The sequence below is a fragment of the Molothrus aeneus genome, chromosome 13 (assembly GCF_037042795.1).
Source record: "Molothrus aeneus isolate 106 chromosome 13, BPBGC_Maene_1.0, whole genome shotgun sequence".
NCBI classification, from domain to species: domain Eukaryota; kingdom Metazoa; phylum Chordata; class Aves; order Passeriformes; family Icteridae; genus Molothrus; species Molothrus aeneus.
In genome coordinates this window covers 13,047,283-13,064,979 of record NC_089658.1, presented here as the reverse complement: position 1 = coordinate 13,064,979, position 17,697 = coordinate 13,047,283, and the positions used below count along the sequence as shown (strand labels likewise).

Below are 17,697 nucleotides of genomic sequence, written 5' to 3'. Positions count from 1 at the left end.
AAAGAGGAAATAGCCCCGAGCAAGATTCAGCTTCTCTGAAAGGCACAAAGAGAGCCCCAGGAAGAAGGGATGCTCTCAGCAGGCAGGGGAGCTGGAAGCACACAGCATCCTTGACCCTGTGTCCCACTGAACTCTGCTTGCTCCACAGGCTGCTCAGCAAATGGCTCGGGGGCCTTCACTTTACTTTTCCTGGGAAAATTTTGGCTGGGAGAGCACAGGCAAGGCATGAGACAAAGCCAGGATCCACCTCACTGCCCCAGGAACACCCATCCACATCCTGGAGGAAAGAGCTTTGGGGACAAGAGAGATTTTCCCAGCCACAGAGCTCCCCACAGGCAATCCCAGCTGCACTGGGAGGGACACAAGGGATGCCCAAGCTGGCCTTGCCTGCCCGGGCTGGGAACAGGCAGGAGGAGGGCAGGCAGCCCAAGGGAGCATTTGCACAGCTGGATCACTGGAGAGCCAGGACTCATTGCTCCCAGCCCAGGTCACTGCACAGCATTTCCATGGAGAGCCTGGGATGGGGGATGAGGCCAGGGCTGCTGCAGGAGCAGAAGGAAAGTCAGCAGCTGCAGGCACCCGAGATCTCCCCCATGTGGCTTCATGTCCTGGCAGGGTCAGGAGTTAGAGCCTGGCATTTCTGCAGCTCAGCTGAGCATTCATATTCCTAATTTATCCTGCCAAAACCCTGAGCATGCAGGGTCCTCAGCAGCACTCGGATTCCCAGCATCTGTTTGAGCATTTCCACATTAACATTTCCTAGTGGGAACCTCCTGGTAAGAACTAGTTAAGGGACAGCCTTGCAGAACCCAGAAGGATGGGGAGTTCACCATGCTCACATCTGCTCCTACCCACTTTTAAGTCCCCCAGGGACAGTGCAGAGCTGCCAGCAAAGGCACCAGTGCCCTGTCCCCTCCCCAGCATGGAGCTGCAGGCAAGAGGCTGCATGAGGGGCAGCACTTGGGCTCAGCCTCTCCCTGCATCCTTCCCTGGGATGCCAGGACCATTTAGCTGTCACTTCAACAAGCACTGGAGTCAGGAATAAGATTGTGCATGTGCTGTCAAACTCCCTTGGGAATCCTTCCTGACCTCTCTGCTCCACTGCTGGGAATTTTGTTTTTAATTAAAAAGGCAGTTTTTATTTATGCAGACCGAAGCTGGGGGTGATGTCACATGCAGGTACAGGAAGGGCACAGTCACTACCAGGCTCCATTGTCCACCATACCAAAACACTGGGGGGCAGCTGGAGGAAAGCTGGCTGTACACATGGCTCTGGCTTCTCCTTCAGCTCCTCAGCTGCTACAGCACATGAAAACAAGCCAAAAAATGCAGCACATCTTTTCCTGGTGCCACCCTCCCAGGCAAGCCAGCTCTCACACAGAGGGGAACAGGGAAAGCACCCCAGTTCCTTGGGGTCTGGAAACCAGGTGGTACATGGGGATAGGGATACCCAAGGACACAGCACAGCAGGGTTGGTGGAGCTGCCCTGTGAGCTGGGCACTGCTTCCAGTGCAGTGTTCCAAGGGGACTCCAGGGAGATTTTAATCCCCCTTTGTTCAACTGAAGCAAAGGCCAGGCCCTGAGCAGTATCATGGCCCTAACCCATGATCCATCACCCACTCCCCAACACACACCCACCCAAATGTTGCTTCTACCATGATGCTGGGGGCCCATTTGCTGTTGCATTGCAGGACCACAGGGTGTCACAGCCCTTCCACCACGCTGGCAGCCCTTGGCAGTAGCCAGCAGGGAAATAACCAGCCCCTCTTTGGCCCAGCTGCCAGGGGAAACGAGATAATCCCAGGAGCTGCACATGGAGGATGCTACAGGGTCAAGGCCAAATTCCTGCCCTCACTCACCCTTGCTCTGTCTCACACCAGGCTCTTCTCAGCCTTCCTCCCTTGGAGAAGGACATGTGATCTCTTCAGCTCTCTGACCTCCATCCAGCCTGTGCAGCAGAGGTTTAATCAAAGGAGCAAAGAACATTTTACCCACTCTGGAGGCCCTCAGAGACAGCTCTCAGCCTGTGCCCTCTTGTCTCTGCCTCCAGATTTCTCCATGGACCTCTCTCATGTCTGCTAAACACAACAGGACCAACAGAACAGCCTTGTTTATCCCCCCCTCCATGCTTGGCCTCTTCCTAACCCTGGCCAATGCTGAGCTACAGGATCTCCATCCTCACTCTGCTCCTTGCAGGCCAGCTCCACCACTGCTCCATGCCTCAGCTTCCCCACCAGGAACAAGGACAGACCCATCAGAGGCTTCCTGGCAGGATCACAGCCAGAAGTTGGTCACAGAGGGCACATCATGACCCCGAGCAGGCACTGCTTGTCCAGCAGCACCTTCTCACTGCAACTGCTTTGGCTGGGCCAAAAACATTCAAATTGGCTGGGCCAATACCATCCAAAAAGCTGCAAATCTCCTCAATCCACAGACAGCCTGGGGCTGTATCCTGCAGCACTGCTGGAAGAGCTGTGGGAAGGTGAGGATGCACTGACCAGTGCACAGAGAAGAAAGCCACGACCCAGCGACCCACTCAGCCCCTGGGGGACCATCCAACACCAGCGGGTGCCCACACAGGAATGGGGATGCTGGACCCAAGAGGGGTCCAGCAGCATGGGCACCCAGAGCAAAGGCTTTCCAGCGTGCCAGCGAGCAGGCAGTGACCCCGAGCAGGGGGTGACAGCGAGCAGGGGGTGACCCCGAGCCCCCGTATTCCCCGGCGCTCCCGCTGCGGCTCGGGGCCGGCCGTGCCCGCGCATCCCGCATCCCGGAGCCCGCGCATCCCGGAGCCGGGCTGTGCCGCGCATCCCGCATCCCGGAGCCGGGCTGTCTGCCGCTGCCGCTTGCCCTCTAGCGGCACAGCCGCCTTCAGACGGCAATAGCGGAGCGGAGGAGCCGGGATGAGCCGGGCTCCGGCAGCCCAGCGGGGCTCACGGGGGGAAGGCTCGGCCGGGCGCTGTGGGACACCCACGGGGATGCTCGCTTGTCACCGCTCCTGCACCAACAACCTCGGTGCGGAGCCCTGGGGGAGAACGGGGACAGCTGTGGTGCTGGTGCTGCTTGCACGGCTCTCGGGAACCTGGAGAACCACGTGAGGTGAGCAAGCTGCTGGTCCTCATCTCATGTGGGCACAAAGTGCTGTGATATCCAACCACAAAGGGCAGCTTCTGAGTGAGGAACTCGCCCACAGCACCTCCTCGACAACGGCTTTGCTGTGCAGAGGGGAGAGCAAGAGGATTTGGGGAGAGCAGAGCCCACAGGCTGCTGTCAAACACCTGCTTAGAAAGCACCTACAGCACCTGTCGAAACCCCATGTGCAGGAAACACCAAACTCCTGCTATTCCACAGTGCCTGGCAGTAACACTCCGAGTTACAAGCACTAGTAACAGTAACACTCACGTTGGAAGCCTGGCAGGCTAAGGACTTGGTTTATTTCCCACTTGTCAGCAGCCCCCTACATGGGATCCACCAAACCCAGCCATAAACTCCAGAACAACACCAAGCAGGGGCTCTTCACCAAGCAGGACAAGCCGGTGTGCCAGGGTGGCACTGGGAAGCAGCACCAGGCACAATCTCTACCTGCAGGGCTCCCCAAAGGTGATCCCATGGGACATCTCAGGGACTCTTTGGGAGGCTGACTGGCAGGGCCCAGCATGGCTGGGTGCATGGCTGGTCACAGGGCTGTGGGAGACCTCGAGCACATGAAGATGCTTTGCTTCCCAGGGGTGAGCTAATAACACAAAGCAGACCCAGAGAGCTTTCCCTGACTGAGCTCTACAAAAGCCTCCACGGACAGCAAGGCAGGTCCTTCCTCAGTCTCTTCTTCCTCCCATTAAACATCTGTCCTAGACCTGAAACACCTCTGTCTCACCTCTCTAATGTAAGGAGACAAGCCATCAGTCAGAACCAATTCAGACCTCCCCAAAACCTGCAGGACATGAGGACTTGGGACACATCCCATGCACCCTTAAACCATCTGGCCACCACCTCCTCCTGTCAGGCCAGCAGCTCAGGCCCCAGGTTTTGCTCAGAAAAAGTCTGGGAAGTGCTATCAGGCACCAAAATTGTCTCCTTCCTGAAGAAATACCTGACATCACCTGTGCCCGGAAAGTGCCTCTCTCCAGGACTGGTCAGCAGACAGATCGACAGGAAGAGCAGGGCAAGGAGCCAACAGCCAGCCACAGGAAAGGGGGAGGACACAGATCAGTGCTCCTGGCTTAACTCACCTCTAGAGCATCAAAACCGTATATCTCAGCCCAACTCTTTGTCTCAAATACCTCTGCACCCTTTTCTGTCCCCAAAGCTTGGTGCTGTGCCCGCCTCCCCCATCCTGACATCCTTCAGGATAGATGCTCTGCATGAGCAAGAGCCCTGCAAATCCAAGGTGGATTTAATTATGGATCTTTTTGATCGTCTCTGGAGCAGCCAAAGCCTCTGGGACCAGGAGATGGAAGGCTTTGGGAATGCAGAGCCCTTCATCTCTGGAGAGTAGTAGTACACGAGGCACACTGGGCACAACGTGGCTGATTCACAGAGAGGAGAAAAGTTTGTGCCTGCTGTCTGAAGCAGAGCAGTCAATAATTTGAGCACCACAGGAGCCTTTCTCATGGCTGTTTGGGTCACCAAAGCAAGTTCTGCTCCTTCCAGCCCTTCCAGGAAGACGCCTGCCCTTTCTTTCTTGCTTCCTTCCCAGCCACGGGCACTGAGGAGCTTTCCCATGCCCGAGCTCTCCGTGCAGCAGCAGGGAAGGGGTGCTGCTGCTCTGAGCACCCCCTCTCTCTCTCTTCCCCCTCTCCACATGCTGCCAGCTCCCGCGCAGTGAGTGGGGGCTGCGCTGCCGCTCCCCCCGCAGCTCCCGGCGCTGACGTGGCGCTGCCACCCCCGGCCAGCCCCTGGCACGGAGCTGCTGGGACAGCCCAAAGGGAAAGAATGAAAATGCTCTTCTAGCCTATGGAGGAGAGCAAGATGTTTCCTCTTGGCCCTGCCAGTAAGACCCAAAAATCCTGCTCTATAGAGGAACAACCCAACCTCCTCTTGGGTTGCTCTGAATTCATCTCACCTTGTTGAAAGCAGCTAGGAGCTGTACAGATACACCCTGACTATCCACCTATTGAGTGTGTTTTACCATAAGAGCCCCCATTCTGCCCTGGCAAAGCTGGCTAAAGAGCGAGGCTTCATATACAAGGGACATCTCCCTACCTCCAGGGAGCCCAGGGGTGACACACGCAGGCCACCACCGCCTGCCTAGCAGCATCTCCGCAGTGCCATAGCAACAGCTGAGGAGTAGGGAGGCCCAGATGGCAAACTCCTCCGTCTGTCCTTCCCCACGCACGCTGCCGGCGCACGCAGGCACTGCCCACGCTGCCAGCGGGGTGATGAACCCCCAGCCCGGCCACCCTGCACCCCAACACCCGGCCAGCCTCATGTGTGCCAGGGCTGGGGACCCTCCTGCCAGCCCCCCACAGTGCCAGGGCTGGGGACCCTCCTGCCAGCCCCCCACAGTGCCAGGGCTGGGGACCCGCTGTGACAAACACGCACGCAGGGGCCCAAGGGGTTCTGTGCCACAGCAACTCCAGGATCAAAGTTCTGCATCTGGGCTTGCAATGAGTAAAGCCTCATGTCACAGGGGTGAGCGTCTCTGTAAGTCACGCCTGGCTGGGGACACAGCAAAGGCCACCCAGTTGTACAGGAAAGGCGATGGCATAGATGTGCCCCGACCCTGTGGTGACCTCTCCTGAAACTGGGAGGGGGAAGAACAGAGCATGACTCCAAACTCAGCCAGGTCCAAGCTGGCTCTCTGGCTAGACAGGGCTGCTGGCAGCTCTCACAGGGATCTGTCTGCAGGGTCTCATCTCCAGGGATGCAACCCAAAATCAGGTAAGTTTCTGGGCATGCTGGGAAAGGGCAGAGAGACATCAGCCAACCCAACCTCCTCCTCAGAGCAGGAGCCTCCTGCCTTTCCCCTGCCTCACCACTGACCTGGCACCACCTGGATTTGCAAGGTTGTGTGTTACTGTCCCCTTCAGCCCAGCCAGGGCAGGAGCCACCCAGCCCTGACTTTTACTGAAAGGAAGATGTGTGGGAAGCCAGAAGCACCACCAATTAAAGCAAAAGCCATTCCTTTGAAGGATGCAACAGATGGTGGGGTATCACACTGAGGTACCCGCCTGCCCCACCATCCTCCTTGGGCAGCACTACAGCCTGGCTGTCCCCTGTTCCTCTTCTGTTGTCCTCACCTCACAGGGTCTCATCAGCCCCTGGAAAGTGATAAAAACCCAAAGCTCCTGATGGCTCCACCCAGTGCTGGGTTGGGGTGGGCTGGCATGGAAGGGTCTTGCCCTCCCTCGAGGGGGCAACATGGACAAGCCCTCCAAGATGGCTATGTTGGTTTTTTAACCAGCTCTCTGAGTGGGCTCTGGCTGTCTCTCATCAGCAACATTCAAGCCCTGATTTGGAAGCTGAGCTCCCTTTTGGATGTGAATAAGGCTCTGCCTGGTCGCAGGGTTGTTTCACCACCCCACACTCCATTTGCTTTTTCACCAGCTACAAGATGGAGCAGGGACCACCACCTTCCCTGGGCCTGTGGGGAGGTTCCAGCTGGGGCACTGCATCCCTCAGCCACTGGGACAGGACTGAGCCTCCCCTGCTCACCCCCAGCCCAGGGGGAGAAGGTGCTTTTGCCCCCTGGCTACCCACAAGCTGCCTAAAGAGGCCAAGTCCCCTGTGAGCATGGCAAGCAGGGGGAAAACACTGCTCCTTGCCCAGCTGAATCAGACTCACATGCCAGCAGTGATTCAGCCATGACCAGGCTGGGCTTCTAGGCACCCTCACCCCAACATCCATGATGATGTCAGGGCTGGCAAGGAGAGGCCTGACATCAGCCTGAAAGGGTGCAGGACCTGATGCCTTCCACACAGGAGCATGAACATGGTTCAAGTCTGGCTCCCAGCAGTGACCCCTTTGCTGGGAACCATCCCTGCCACAGAAATCAACCCTCTGCTCCCATAAGTATCCCCTATAAACCACCACTGCCTCCCCAGTAAGCACAGACCCTTGTGGAAAGTTTTCATTTGTGCACAGTCTCAGCCCCTGAGAGCATTTTGGGGTTCACCCCAGCCCTGTGCCTCAGCCCTCCCAAGCCCAAAAAGGGAGGCACGGGTCCAGCAGAGATGCAGGGGGTGGAGGAATGTGCTTTGCTCACTGTGAAGCAGAGAAGCATATGAATTCCAGCAAAAGCTGGCACCTTCTTCTCCTTCCCCAACTTAGGAGAAGCTCCTTTCCAAAAAAAATACCCAATATCTGTTTCTGGAGCTGTCCATTTTTTTTTCCCCCACTCCTTTTTACAGACTGCTTATCAGCATTTTTCATTTTCAAAGCAGCAAAGACATTTTCTGGGCACGAAGCGCTCGTGTAATACTACCTCTCCCAGCAGTTCAGATGTCTGTGCATCTGACAACGCACAGTCGCTCACGCTGGTGGCTTCCAAACCCTTCCCTGCCTTTCCTGCTACTCCCCGGCCCCCAAAGGGTTAAAACTAAACCACAACAAACAGCGAGCACAGGGGAAAAACACGAGTTTCTCTGACTTCCCCAGCATCACCCTCATCCCTCCAGCATCACAGGGAAAACACTCCAGCACCACGACGCAGGATAAATATGGGGCAGTTGGAAGGGGAGGGTTACATTAGCTCCCCCCCATCTACTTTCCCCATTCCTGCTGTTCTTATGGAGGTTTGCTGGGAAGGGGGGAGACAGGGCTGTGGATTCAGGGTCAGTGACCTGCTGAAAACCTGCCTGGGCATCGCATGGACCCGTAAGCAAACAGGGAAAGCAGCTCCCGTCATCTTTACCCAGCAAAGGTGATGAGCAGAGCTGTGAGAGAGGCACTGCAATTACTCCATGGCTCTGCTGCAATTGCACTGTGACCAAATAAAACAGGCTCAGGAAGAGACCCAAAGCCCTCTCCCTCCATGCAACCACACCATCGAGGTGAAAAAAATTAAATAAATAACCCTCCATTACTCATTTCAAACCTTGCTGCATTTCACTGCCAGAATAAAGGATTCCACCTCTTCTCTGCTCAACTCCCACTGGCAACTTGCTCTGGGGGCTACATTTCCCTAAATGCTCACATTTCAATTAGCATTAGAATAATGAAATGGCTCAGAGTTCATCTCACCCAAAAATGTACTGGAAAATAAAGAGCAAAGATTGGAAGCAATGAGGAATTTTTTTTTTTCACACACACACCAAGAGCATGATGGATTCAGAAGAGGGAAATATATTCCTTTCTTGACTCCACACTGATGAGATTAACATGGGCTTTGCTAACTGCCTCTCCAAACAAGGATAATGCAACTTCAACTTGATTTTCCAGATAAACAAGCATGCAAACAAACGCAAAGTGCTCAACTAAAAATATCTCACTGCTCCGATGCTTCTCCCCACCGCCGCCACCACCCCGAACCTAAAACACACAAATCCTATCGCGGCACCACGACGAGTTACAAAATTACAACAATGTGAATTAAATAAGCTACTTAAGGAACATCTCACTGTCCTATTTTTATTTTTTTTTTCTCCTCTTAAAAATGCAAAACCGCAGATCCCCTGATACACTCAGCCAGGGCAGGGAAGGGAGCATTTTCTGATGTGGGGATGTAAAAAATAATGACATTTTAACTGGATGCAAAGTCTCAAGAAAGAAAAAGCAGTTCAGAACTTGCTTTTCTCGCCCAATTTGGGTGAATATGTGGCGGTGTGTGGCTGTGGCGTCCCCGTTCCCCTTGCAGAAGCAAACAGTTAAAGGAAGCAGCAGCTTTAGCATCTTTTGCCTGCTGCTCTCTCTCCTGCTAAGGAATCAGATCCCATTTACTTTATTCCTCTTAAGCCTTGGCCAAACTGTTGCTGGGCTTTTTATGGTGGGGTTTTTTTTAGGGGGGATGGGGTAAGGGAAAAGCCAGCTCTGCATCCTGTGCCCGGGGAGCCGGGCTGAGCCCAGGCAGTGCAGCGATGCCGGGGGCACCTGAGCCCCGCACGGGCAGCGCAGCCCGCACCCTGCCGGGGAGGGGGAGCCCTGGGGGACCCCCACTTACATGGAAGTGATGTTCCTTGAGATGTCCGTGATATTGATGCTCGTGTTGCCATTGCTGCTACCTGAATCCTGGCCTTCCAAGAGAGGGAAGAGGTTCCCATCATCCGGCTTCTTGCAATTGATGTCTGTCTTGCTGCAAAGACAATTAGCAGGGCAAGCCAGCACCGAAAGCAGATAGTCTCCCCAAATGCTCCAGAGCAAAAAAACCCTCCAGAAAGTGCACTTGGTAGGGCAAAGAGAGACATCCATCTCCGATTGCTGCTTCTAAAAAAGAGGAGGAGGAGGAAAGGGGGGATGGAGGGAGGGGAAGGGGGGGAAAGGGGGAAGGAAACAAAGACAGAGGGAGGAAAAAGAAAAAAAAAAAAAAACAAACAAAAAAAAAAACAACAACAACAAAACCTCAAGCGATCAGCTGCAAAAATCCTCCAGCAGATGAAATCATGCTGGCAGCTGGCTGGGAGAGGCTGTAATTCCCGCTAGGGCAGCGGCCGCGGCCGCGGGCGGGGATGGATGCATGCCGGCCCGGCCGCCCGCCGCTCCCGCAGCCGCTCCGGAGGATCGCAACGGGAGGCTGGGGAGGGAGGGATGGGAGGGGAGGAAGGGAGGGAGAGAGAGAAGCAGCCGGGGAAATAAATAAATAACAAAAACGGTGCGAAAGTCACCAAGTCCCACCTACTGGGCAGAATTAAAATTGACACACCTGCAAAAAAAACAGACAGAGGGAGAGGAGAGGAGGGGGCGATCTCCCCTTCCCATCTCTTCCCTCCCTCCCCCGGCCTGGCCAGCCCTGCTGCGGCGGGCACAAAAAGCAGGGGAGGAGGAAGAGGAGGAGGAAGGCTTGCAAAGAGAACCGGGCTCCGCAATAAAAAGGATTCCCCACCCCCCTCCCTCTCCGCTAAAAATCAGTGTAGGAGGAGGAGGGGGGTAGAGAGGGGAAAAACCCCACTGCTGGAGCCCAGCTCAGCCCCGGGAGCGGAGGAAAAGTTGAAGCTGGGGTTAAATTTGTGGTGGGGGAGAGCAGAGGGGCTTTGGCTCGGCTCCTGCTTTCTCAAGCTCTTTTGGAGGACGATGCTGCCTTTCGCTGGGTTGTTGGGTGGGTTTCCCCCCCTCCTCCCCCAACCCGGACATAAGGGTGGAGAGGAGAGAGAGATTAAACTGAACTGGAAGAGAATAAAAGCCAGTGTGGATTACAGCAATTTAAATGGTTTTTTTTTCTTCTTTGGAGGATCCTAGCGAGAGAGGCAGATCAGACGGCTGGGTGTGAAAAAAGCGACTGAAGAGCATCCAGGAAGGACTTTCTAGAAAAGATGCAAACCCCCCCCCCCCCAAGCACCTAAAAAATGCATCGGGGACCAAGCCGGCTGCCGGGAAGCGCAGGCAGGAGCACCCACGGTCGGGGCTCCCGTCCTCCCTCCCCTGGCTTCCCCCTTCCCTCCTGCAGCAGATTCTGCAATCAGACATGCAAAAAAAAAAAAAAAAATCCTGAAAGAGGAAGACTGAAGTGTTGAAAAGGCTGAGCTCAGAGCGCCGAAATGGCATCAGGAGAGCAGTGAGTGCGAGCTGAACAGCAGAGCGAATTAAGATGCATGGTGCATTTTTGGCAAGCACAAACCCAAGCAGATCAGAGCTCTGCTTAATTTGCTCTGCTTTTCCACAGCGCTTTTCTGCATGCCTTTTTTTTTTTTTTTTCTCCTCCTCTCCCCAATAGTTTCATGTCTCTGCTCCTCTGCACAGACACACAGCAGTAAAGGGATGGTGCTGCAGGCAGGAGCACGGGCAAAGGGAGGAATTACAGGTGTAGGACTCCACATATTTCAAGGGTCTACTTCTGGCAGTAAAGTGCTTTGCACAAGGAGGAGAGACAGCACCGGCTGAGCCAACACCTTCAGACTCCGACACGCACCCAGAACCATCCTGTTCTGGAAGGTGCTTCAGGATTTGGAGGGAAAGAGGGAAAAACTCCACCACACCGAGAGGATTTGCAAGTGGGATTGGTGCACCCATGGCCCCCTGCAGGGAGCCTGTGCCCGTGGGACACGGGCAGGGCCCCTGCTTGGGCAAGTCCTCACCCACTGCTGCCCAGCCGTGCCAGGAGCCCCGGGAATGGCAGAGATGGGCAAGGAGCTGCTCATTCCAGGGCATCAGTCCTGCTCCCAGAGGGTCTTCTGGGGTGCCAGGAATTTCACCAGGGCTGCTCCTGCCAGGGCTCCCAGGGGAAGCAGGTGTATTGAGCTAGAGAAGAAATAGTGAGGTGGGAGGGCTGTTTTCTCCCTGAGCCCCACCTCTTCTGAATTACCAAAGTGAAACACCTGGAGCAGAAGAGGTCACTGGAGTGCCTGGCACTGCAAGAAAGAGGAGCACAGCGGAGAATTTTGTAGATTCCCACTCCCATGAGAAGCACCTCCCATCCAGAACACCAGAGAGGAAAACACTGAGGTGTGTTTTCTACTCCCTGCCTCAGTTTCCCCACCGTATCAGAGAAATGCCATTCTTGTGGCTCAGCCCTGTGACCAGACTGCAGAGGGCACTGTTGGGGTACCATGTCATATTCCCCTGCCCATGGGGGACATCAGGCACCCCACAATGCCCACTCAGCATGTGGGCTCATCCCCCAGCAGCACCAATGATGCCACACTGCCCCCAAAACCAGTGCCCAGGATGACACCAGGGCTTCCTTTAAACTGCAGCTGGTGTGAGGTCACAGACTCCTTGTGGCACTTCACATCCATCACCCCATCCCATATAAAACCAGTGCGAGGCCATCAGCATACCCTGGCATGTCACCACAGGGTAAAGTCACAGGTGGGGACACATTCAGGGACACACACCCACCCTGGGGCCCCACTGCAGTCCTGCAAGGCTCTCTTGTGGGCAGATCAGCAGTGGGACCTGCAGGAAGCCACTGTCCCCTGGAGGTGCCAGGGTGGCACTGCTTGGCCAGGGCTGCACACATGAGCATCCTGTCCCTCTGTCCCCCAGGGCACGGGGTCACCCCTCGGCCTGGAGCAGAGTACAACTGCTAGCAAAGCACAAACACAGTCAGAGAGATTTTCAGGTCTAGTTACCAGCGTTGCCCTCTGCTTGCAAAGCCGAGGTTTAACCCACAGAATGCTGTGGGGGCGTCTCAGGTCGGCTGTCCTGAGTGTGGGGACACAGGAGCCCACCCACCCCGTGACTTTCCCACCCCACTCTGCCACCTGGTGTCAGGCAGGCCCTGCTTCAGCAGCAGATGAGAAGGGCTTGTGCCAAGCCTCATCTTCCTCTGTCACCAACAGATAAATCTGAGGAAACGTGGCCAGGCAAAGCAGGGGAATGGGACGAGCAGAGCCCCCAGCTGGGTGCCCAAGGGCAGGGGGAAGGTAGGCAGGAGAAAGAAATTCAGGGGTTGTTCCTTCTTGCTGGTGCTGGCTGCCAGGGGGATCGGTGAGTGACAGCAAAGTCCCTGCCACAGAGGGAAGATGAGCCACCACCTTGCTCAAAACCCCTGGTCCTGTTCCCCTGCTCAAAGCCAGCACCCCTCACTGTGCGTGGGCAGAGAGGAGCTGCTGCCCAGTGCTGCCATTGGCACACCCTGACCCCAAAGAGGATGGGGATGGTTGGGAGCTGACCGTGGTGGGAACACGCCATTCCTGCCTCCAACCCTGCCTCCATCCCTCACTCCTGTCCCTGTGGAAGAGGGAGGCAGGAGCAGGGCATGAGTGATGGGGCTGTCAGAGCACAGAGATGGTATCTCAAGCAGAGGCCTTGCTGCTGTTGCTGTGAGGGATGCTGGCAAATTGCTCTTTCAAGAAGCATCTCCATGAAGGATGAAATCAGTGCTTCCTGTGAGAACTTTGCCCCACAGGGGCTCAGGGGCTGGGTTTCCTCTGGCCCTTGGGAGCCTCCGGAAATTTCATGGGATGCACTTGGCCAAAACTAAACCCAAGCTCCTCTGCAGAGAGCTCTGCCCCATCCCAGCTGCCCTCTGCACAGGGACACAAACTGCTACTGAAACACTCATCCCAGACAAAATAGCAGGGCCAGGCAGTGCCTGAGGAGCTCCTGACCACAGGCAGAGGTGAAGGCAGCTGTTTGGGTTTGGTTCCACTCTTCCCACCTACAGAGCTGCCTTTAACCTCTCACTCTCAGGCTGGCCATCCCCTGGGGACAGCTTTCCCCTTTCCACCCTGCATCACAGGTAAAGGCTGCCCAATGCCCTGCTTGCCTCCTGAGGCCTGCAAACACCACAGCCCCTGGAGGCATGAGCAGAGAGAGATCCATGTCTGATATCTGCTCAGTCATCACAGCTCCGACAGGCACTGAGCCTCTGATCTCCGTATTGATCCACAGGCCCGCGCCCAGCCTCGCTCCTCTTACCAGAACACCACTCCTGCTCCCTGAAAATGATGAGCTGACACTTTCCTAGCCCCCCTCCCGCCCAGGAGGATCTGCAGATGTGCAGACAGGAGGTCCACTTTGCACACCTCTGACAGACAGCCAGCCCCGGGGCAGAGCTGCACAGCAGGCAGGGTGTGAGCTCTGGCAGGAGAGCCGGGGAGAGGGGCTGCATGCCCTGCCTTGGGAATTCACTGCAGGTTCAGGTGCCCCTTTTGCAGAGAGACCCCAAAAGCTACACCTTGGAGAGGGTCCAGCTTGCAGAAAGTGCCAGCTTTCAGGGAGGGATGTCGGGGTTGGTTTGAGGGCACAGCATCCACCATGGCATCACTGAGATGGGCTGCAGGAGGGAAATATCAGCCCTGCAGAGCCAAGAGGCATTTGCCTCTCACCTGAGCCGTGCAGGCACACAAGCATCAAAAGTGTTGCTCCCTGAAGTGGATCTCCTTGTTCCCACCACCCTGGGAAATGGTTAGAAGCATCTTTTGATCTGATGTCTGCATTGCTTTGCAAGTGCTTGGCAGGAGGACCCCTGTGCAGCAGGGAAGGTCACACCCTGAACTTGGGTCAGCATGGCCCTGGGAACCTGCAGGAAGGGCAGCAGGAAGGGAGCCAAGGAAAGGTGTGTGGGACAATCATTTCTGGGCAGTGACAGCTGTGGGATGAAAGGTGAAGGTCTCAGCTCAGGAGAGCAGCCTGTGGTAGGAGACTCCAAGTTGGGTTGACCTTGACCATGCTGTGGACATATGGGGACAAGGACAGGATGAAGCCATTCCAGCTGATGTCCTGTCCATAAACTCCACAAGGCTGATAACAAAGTGTAGGGAAAAGCATCTGACTGAGGACTGTTTGCTCAAATTATCAGGAACGAAAAATCAGGAGAAAACATATTCAAGTGAGGTCTAAAGAAACAGCTCTGTCATGAAGATAACAAATACTGCTGTGCTTGCATGCAGTGTTGGGACCTGAACCAGTCTCCCACCTAGGCAGCTCCTGAATTAATGTGCCTAGCCAGGGAAAAGGGCTGGTCATGGCTGCAGTGTCCAAGACATGGTCCGGGGAGGATGTCTGCAATTAAATTAAAAAAAAAAAAAAGAAAAAAGAAGAAGGTCTTAGAAAACCCAAGGAATAGGAAAAAGAATAGCATGGAGCAGATTATAGCTGCCATCAAGGAATCAAGGCAGTGCTTTGATCTGGCAGCAGTGCTCAGCAGAGCCAGTCCCTCTCCAGCCCCAGGAAAGAGGAGAATTCTGAGCCCGGGATGGGGAGGCAGGGCCAGGCTGCAGAGCCTGGGGGCAGCTGCTGGGAGAGGAGCTGGGCAGGGAGCTGCAAAGGGCTCCCAGGAGGCACTTGAGATGGCCATGCTGCTGGCAGATAAGGGGAATTACAGTCCCAGCATTGCTGCTCTGATGTCCTGCCATCTGCAGCTCTCCCGGGGCATCTTACAGCTCAGAGCCACTCGCCTGTGGGTACCAGTCAGGAAATTCCTGATGCGAGTGGCTGGGACACGCAGGCAAAGGCACAACCCTTGCCAGGACAAAGGAGCAGAAGCATCCATCATGTTCCTCCATGATTTCCCCCAAATCAAGTCTGTTCATTCAAAAATCCCACATTCCTAAATCAGGCAAGTGGAGTATTTGGGACTGCAGTGGGATAACAGAGTGCCTGAAATATCCCCCACTGCGGGACCTCGGCGTAAGAAAAATTGCTCTGGATTTTAAAATTCATCAAAATCAATTGATTAATTAGGCCACAAGCCTTCAGCTTCTTTTCAAGCATGTTTTTAAGAACAGCAGGAAGAGTTACATCCCTGCCAAGTCCTGTTCCCTTGCACTGTGAGGTTCCATCCAAGCATCCCAATCCTCCAGCCAGGCACCTGTGCCCCTGGGAGCTTCCCTCAAGAGCCCCTGCCTGGTCCATGGAAACTTGGGCTGATGCTGACATGCTGGGGAGGCAACTGTACAAAAGGAATAGTGTCCATGACACACAGCTCATCAGAGAGGTAACAATGCTCCTCTCGGGCCCTCACCAAGCCTCCAGGCTGAATCACAGCTCACTAGAGAACTGATTCCTCCTTGCCCTGAGCTCTTCCCTGCACAGGGGCAGAGAAACACGTTCTATATCCCCATCCACCCTTGTGAGGAAGGTAAACTGCTTTCAAATAAGCTCCTCAGCCTGTTAATGCCTTCAAGTCTTTTTTCCTGGGGAGTTTGTTGGGTGACAGAGCAGGGTTAAGCAGAGAAGAAACTAACATAATACAACTCTTCATAAAATTATTTTCCAAAATCTTTTTGTAGGGTGCTGCTTTCCTAACTAAATCTGTGAACCTTACAGCAGGGTAGGGAAGGCAGCTTTTACCTAATATCCTTCCCAAGCATCAGGGGGATGAGGGACTTGCAGCCCCTACAGCTGACTGGGGAGATGGCTGTGGCCCCAAAGGGGCACCATTTCAAAATACTCTGGTATGCCTCTCAGCCCAAGGATGAGGTGGGGCAACAGCTGCTTGAAATGGTCATTTGGTCCACCAGAGGACTCAGGAAACCTTGAATCACTTTAAATGTCTCCTCACCCCATAATGAGTGCAAGTGAGACATCTGGTCCCGCTCCCAACGCACCGTGCAGGGAGAAGTGACCATGCCAAATCCAAAGGAACCAGGACTCACAAATCCTGGCTTGGCCAGCAGCCCTGGGCTGAGCAAGAAGGACTCTGTCCCGTCCACCTCACCTCACCCTGGAGAAAAGCAAGCAAACACCAGCTGCTTCCCCTTGGCAGCTGGTGGCATCTGTTTTCTCCTACTTTGATGCCTCTCCAGCATCACCTGAAGGCTGGAGCTCCTGGAGCAGAAGGTGACAGGCTGGCAGCAGCTCCAGCAGCAGGACTGTGCCTCTGAGCCCCCCTCTCCAGGCACTGCCACGCTTGTTTCTCGACATGGGTTTTGCAGAGTCATTAACAGCCCCACTAATGCAGCATCTCCTCTCTCCCTGCCCAGGGCTGACAGCAGCTGGGGCTCAGTGGCATCACTGTGCTTTGATCCCCTGTGCCACACTTCCTGGGGGCTGACAGCACCTTACAGGAGGGGGCCTTGCTGTGGGGGAAAGAGATCTCAGGAGCTCTGCTCACCCAGGGAGAAAGAGGGGCTGGGAGGGGGGCTCCAAAGGAAAGCCCTTTATTGCTCCCACAGGCTCAAGAGGTTAAGCTGGGACACCCTGGGGCACACAGGTGTGTGCCTGGGATTGTCCTCAAGGTGGGGCATCAGGTGCCCAGGTCAACCCCCCCAACGCTGCCCTCAGTCCCTGTGAGCCACAAGGGGAACCGAGGGCAGGAGCCTGGTGTGTGAGCTGTGGCCACGTCCTGCCAAAGTGTCTGCAATAAACAGATCAATAATTAAGGGAGGATGTACATTAGCCTTTGAACACACTCCAGGTAGAGCTGATTTTAACCTTCCGAGGCAAGGGTGTGGGGTGAGCAAAGGTGGGGGGCCTGCAGTGAGGCTGCAGGAGGATGAGGAGTGGATCAGGGAGGGAAAATGGAGGATCAAGAGGAGGAGGGCAGGCAAGTTGCAGGATTAGGGACATATGTGGGAAGCAGCCAGCTGGGGGAACCATGGGGAGCCAAGGAAAAGAGGGCTGCAGGCATTTGCAGCAGCATGCCAAATAATTGCAATGATCTCTGGTGTCATTTTGGCTGGTGACAGGCGCCAGCAAGGTCAAACTCGAGCTCCCTGTGCTCATCTGGGACACACTGCAGGGCAGCAAAACAGTGGAGGACACCAGAAAGCCCTGGAGACATCTGGTCAGTGTGTCATATTGTCCTTCACACTGGCACCTGCATCACCCCTGCCCTGACACATCTCACGCCAGCAGGGAAAAGCCAAAGCCTGAGGTCTCAGTGCAGGTAAATCTGAAAGGGGTAAGTGCCCACACCTTCCAGCCCATGGCTGAGCAATCCTCAGCACTCAGCAACTCCCCATCACCCCAGCAGTGTGAAAAGAGGCCCTCCCCATCCTTACAGAGAAAGGCTGACATGATTTATGCCTACAGCACATCCAAGCTTGCTTGCCACAAGCTTCTGCATTTGGGCTAGTGCTGGAAACCACACAGGAGCATCAGCTAATGTGAAACACAACCCATCTTCTCAGTGGGATGGGGTCCCCAGAGCCCATCTTCCCATTCCCCCTGCCCAGCACCCACCCCCCTGCCAGGCAGGGCTGTAGTTTGGGATAGCCA

At 55.2% G+C, this 17,697-nt stretch overlaps 1 protein-coding gene across 3 annotated transcripts in view; it reads right to left on the bottom strand.

Annotated features, from left to right (window-relative positions):
* NTRK3 (neurotrophic receptor tyrosine kinase 3) overlaps positions 1 to 9,426 on the bottom strand; it is a 203,869-nt gene extending 194,443 nt beyond the window's left edge. For all 3 annotated transcript variants that reach the window (XM_066558506.1, XM_066558507.1, XM_066558508.1), the window contains exon 1: positions 9,098 to 9,426. In XM_066558506.1, the coding sequence (XP_066414603.1) occupies positions 9,098 to 9,345 (248 nt within the window). In that variant the 5' untranslated portion in view covers positions 9,346 to 9,426. The remainder of the gene's footprint in view (positions 1 to 9,097) is intronic.
* Between the last annotated feature and the right edge of the window lie 8,271 nt (positions 9,427 to 17,697).